This window comes from Crocuta crocuta, unplaced genomic scaffold (genome assembly GCF_008692635.1).
Source record: "Crocuta crocuta isolate KB4526 unplaced genomic scaffold, BGI_CrCroc_1.0 scaffold1511, whole genome shotgun sequence".
Lineage (NCBI taxonomy): Eukaryota > Metazoa > Chordata > Mammalia > Carnivora > Hyaenidae > Crocuta > Crocuta crocuta.
In genome coordinates, this window is record NW_027529622.1 from 44,379 (window position 1) to 49,439 (window position 5,061).

At 39.4% G+C, this 5,061-nt stretch overlaps 1 protein-coding gene across 1 annotated transcript in view; it reads left to right on the forward strand.

Moving 5' to 3' along the window:
* Positions 1-4,510, forward strand: part of LOC144229850 (6-phosphofructo-2-kinase/fructose-2,6-bisphosphatase 1-like) — a gene marked incomplete at its 3' end in the record, with an annotated part of 38,851 nt that extends 34,341 nt beyond the window's left edge. Inside the window, exon 11 of the mRNA XM_077761941.1 lies at positions 4,348-4,510. Within this exon, the coding sequence (XP_077618067.1) occupies positions 4,348-4,510 (163 nt within the window). The remainder of the gene's footprint in view (positions 1-4,347) is intronic.
* Positions 4,511-5,061: the final 551 nt, after the last annotated feature.

A 5,061-nucleotide genomic window follows, 5' to 3' on the forward strand; every position in this document is an offset into this window, starting at 1 on the left:
GACACTTCTGGGAACTAATGACTTGAAATCACTGTTAAACTTTAATCTTAGCATTTTCCAAAATAAATGAGCATTGTAATTCTGAACCACAAACCCGCCTGATGGTATGTTTGTGGTTAATATATTATTATAGGAAGCTTTTCCTATTTTTTTCCACCAAGAATCGAGCAGAGACAGATAAATGTCATTGTTTCCTCTGCCTATGATTATGCTTTCCTTTTTTAAAATCTAACTTATTGTCAAATTGGCTTACATACAACACCCAGTGTGTTCATCCCAACAAGTACCTTCCTCAGTTCCCACCACCAATTTTCCCCTCCTCCCCACCCCCCATCAACTCTCAGTTTTTTCTCTATATTTAAGAGTCTCTTATGGTTTGCCTCCCTCTCTCTCTATTTGTAACTATTTTCCCCCTTCCCTTCCCTCATGGTATTCTTTTAAGCTTCTCAAGATCCACATATGAGTAAAAACATATGATATCTGTATTTCTCTGACTGATTTATTTCACTTAGCATAATATCCTCCAATTCCATCCATGTTGCTGCTAAGGGAAAGATTTCATTCCTTCCCATTGCCAAGTAGTATTCCATTGTATATATAAACCAAATCTTCTTTACCCATTCATCAGTTGATGGACATTTAATCCCTTTCCATAATTTGGCTATTGTTGAAAGTGCTTCTATGAACATTGGGGTACATGTGCCCCTATGCACCAGCATGCCTGTATCCTGTGGGTAAATGCCTAGCAGTGCTATTGCAGGGTCACAGAGGAGTTCTATTGTTAATTTTTTGAGGAACCTCCACACTGTTTTCCAGAGGGGCTGCACCAGTTTACATTCCCACCAACAGTGTAGGAGGGTGCCAGTTTCTCCCCATCCTCGCCAGCATCTAGTTTCCTGAGTTGTTCATATTAGCCACTCTGACCGGTATGATCTGGTATCTCCTTGCGGTTTTGATTTGTATTTCTCTGATGATGAGTAACATTGAGAATCGTTTCATGTGTCTGTTGGCCATCTGGATGTCTTCTTTGGAAGTGTCTGTTCAAAACTTCTCCCCTTTCCTTCACTGGATTGTTTGTTTTTTGGGTGTGGAGTTGGGTGAGTTCCTTAGAGATTTTGGATACTAGCCCTTTATCTGATATGTCATTTGCAACTATCCTTTCCCATTCCATCTGTTCTCTGTTAGTTTTATGGATTGTTTACTGTGCAGAAGCTTTTAATCTTGATGAGGTCCCATAATTCATTTTTCTTCTTAATTCTCTGGCCTTTGGGGATGTGTCAAGTAAGAAACTGATGCTGTTGAAGTCAGGGAGATTGTTTCCTGCTTTCTCCTCTAGGGTTCTGATGGTTTCCTGTCTCACGTTCAGGTCCTTTATCCGTTTTGAGTTTATTTTTGTGTAGGATTGAGAAAATGATCTAACTTCATTCTTCTGCATGTTGCTGTCCACTTCTCCCAGCACAATCTGTTAAAGAGGCTCGATTTTTTCCATTGGATACTCTTTCCTGCTTTGTCAAAGATTAGGTGGCTGTACATTTTTGGGTCCAATTCTGAGTTCTCTATTCTGTTCCATTGGCCTATGTGTCTGTTTTTGTGCCAATACCATACTGTCTTGATGATGACAGCTTTGTAGTAGAGGCTAAAGTCTGGGATGGTGATGCCTCCCGTTTTGGTTTTCCTCTTCAATATAATTTTGGCTATTCAGGGTCTTTTGTGGTTCCATACAAATTTTAGGGTCATTTGTTCTAGTTTTGAGAAGAATGCTTGTGCAATTTTGATTGGGATTGCATTGAATGTGTAGATTGCTTTGGGTAGTAATGACACTTTAACTATATTTATTCTTCTAGTCCATGAGCAAGGAGTGTTTTTCGATTTCTTTGTGTCTTCTTCAATTTCCTTCATAAGTTTTCTATAGTTTTCATCATACAGAACTCATATCTTTGCTTAGGTTTATTCCTAAGTATTTTATGGTTTTTTGTGCAGTTGTGAATGGGATCAGTTTCTTGATTTCTCTTTCTGTTGCTTCACTGTTGGTGTATAAGAATGCAACCGATTTCTGCACATTGATTTTGTATCCTGCAACTTTGCCGAATTCATGGATCAGTTCTAGTAGGCTTCTGGTGGAGTCTCTCGGGTTTTCTATGTAGAGTATCATGTCATCTGCGAAAAGTGAAAGTTTGACACTTCTTTGCCAATTTTTATGCCTTTTATTTCATTTTGTTTTATGATTGCTGATGCTAGGACTTCCAGCACTATGTGAAACAACAGTGGTGAGAGTGGACATCCCTGTCGTGTTCCTGATCTCAGGTGGAAGTCNGCTGTATCACTTTGATTGATTTGCGAATGTTGAACCAGTCCTGTAACCCAGGATGAATCCCACTTGATCTTGGTGGATAATCTTTTCATGGGCTGTTGGAATCGATTTGCAAGTATCTTGGTGAGGATTTTTGCATCTGTATTCATCAAGGATATTGGCCTGTAGTTCTCTTGTTTTGCTGGGTCTCTGTCTGGCTTGGGAATCAAAGTGATGCTGGCTTCATAAAATGAGTCCAGAAGTTTTTCTTNGCGTGGCCTCAAGATGTAGAGTTCTAAACATATCTGTCAGATCCATCTGGTTCAATGTGTCATTTAAGTCCATTGTGTCTTTATTGTTTTTCTGTCTAGTTGACCTGTCCATTGCTGGAAGTGGAGTGTTAACGTCCCCTGCTATTAGCAAGTTCTTATTGATAAGAGTGTTTCTGTTTGTGATTGTTTTATGTATTTAAGTGCTCCCATATTCAGTGCGTAGACATTTATAATTGTTAGTTCTTCCTGATGGATAGACCCTGTAATTATTACATAATGCACTTCTTCATCCCTCGTTACTGTCTTTAATTTAAAATTCAGTTTGTCTGATATAAGTATAGCTACTTCAGCTTTCCTTGACTTCCAGTAGCATGGTAGATATTTCTCCATCCCCTTACTTTCAATCTTAAGGTGTTCTCAGGTCTAAAATGGGTTTCTTGTAGACAGGAAATAGATGGATTTTGTGTTTTTTTTAATCCATTCTGCTATCCCATATCTTTTGATTGGAGCATTCAGCCCATTTACATTCCGTGTTATTATTGAAATATATGGGTGTAGAGTCATTGTGTTGTTTGTGGGATTTATGCTTGTGGTGTTTTCTCTAGTACCTTGCGTTCCTTGCAACATTTCCCTCAGAGAGTCCCCCTCAGAATTTCTTATAGGGCTGATTATTTGTGATGAAGTCTTTCAATTTTTGTTTATTTGGAAAGTCTTTTATCTCTCCTTATATTCTGAATGACATGCTTGCTGGATAGATGATTCTTGGCTGCATATTTTTTCTGTGCATCACATTGAAGATTTCTTGCCATTCCTTTTTTGCCTGCAAAATTTCAGTAGATACGTCTGTAACCACTCAAATAGGTTTCCCTTTGTATGTTAGGGCCCTTTTCTCCCTAGCTGCTTTCACATTTTTCTATTTGTCCTTCTGTTTTGCCAGTTTCACTATGATATGTCGTGCAGAAGATAGACTCAAGTTCCTTCTGGAGGGGAGTTCTCTGTGCCTCTTGGATTTCAGTGTCTGTTTCCTTCCACAGATTTGGAAAGTTCTTTGGTATAATTTATTCAAGGACTCCTTCAGCACCTTTCAGTCTCTCTTCCCCTTCTGGAATTCCTGTGATATGGATATTGGTCCATTTGATTGTATTGCTGAGTTTTCGAACTCTTCTTTCATGTTCCTGGGTCAGTTTATCTCTCTTTTCCTTGGCTTCCTCTTTTTCTATAATTGTGTCTTCTAAATCACTTATTCTTCTTTCTGCCTCTTTTATCCATGCATTGGATGCCTCCATTTTATTATGTATCTCATTTATAGCCTTTTTAATTCATCACAACCATTTTTGAGCTCTATATTCTTTGTAGCAATAGTTTCTCTGATGCCTTCCATCCTTTTTTCAAGCCCAGCGTTTAATTTTATGACTGTTGTTTTAAATTCTTGTTCTGAAATGTATCTGTTTTGAGCAGAATAGATTGAAGAATAGATTGTATCTGTTTTGAGCAGTTCATTGGCTGTCATTTCTTCCTGGAATTTCTTTGGAGGAGAGTTCTTCCGTTTCATCATTTTGGTTAGCTTTCTATCTATTGTTAATTTTAACAGCATGTTTTGCACTCTCCCCCTGTGGATTCTGCTGTATTAAAGAGGGCTCTTTAACTGTCTAGGGCCTGTCCATTCAGGAAGTGTTCTTTGAATGGTGTCTTGGTTTCTCTTGTTGAGACTTTGGTTATTTTGTTTCCCTACTCGTAGTGGTATATGGGACACTCCAACATGTGTACTTTGGCTTATTTCTTGAGGTAACCATTGGCTCTGACGCCAGGCCCCTTCGCCAGCCCCGCCCAGTGCAGCCCCCGTGCAGGGCCCCACGAGAACGCTGGCAGCGCCTGGGAACGGAAGTTGCTGGGGTCACTCGCTCCTCGTTGGCGGCCACGGCAGGCCCTCGCCCTATAAGCAGCGCCAGTCTGATAGTTTCCTTTGCAGTGCAAAAGCATTTTATCTTAATCAGATCCCAATAGTTCATTTTTGTTCTTAGTTCCCCTGCCTTTAGAGAATTATCAGTGAGAAATTGCTGTGGCTAAGGTCAAAGAGGTTGTTTCCTGCTTTCTTCTCTAGGGTTTTGATGGTTTCCTGTCTCACGTTCAGGTCCTTTATCCTTTTGAGGTTATTTTTGTCCATGGTGTGAGAAAATGATCTAGTTTCATTCTTCTGCATGTTGCTGTCCAGTTCTCCCAACACCATCTGTTAAAAAGGCTGTCTTTTTTCCATTCGATATTCTTTCCTGCTTTGTCAAAGATTAGTTGGCTGTATACCTTTGGATCCAGCTCTGACTTTTCAATTCTATTCCATTGGTCTATGTGTCTATTTTTGTGCCAATACCATACTGTCTTCATGATGACAGCTTTGTAATAGAGGCTAAAGTATGGGATGGTGATCCCTCACGCTTTTGTTTTATTTTTCAGTATTACTTTGGCGATTCAGGGTCTTTTCTGGTTCCATACAAATTTTAGGAT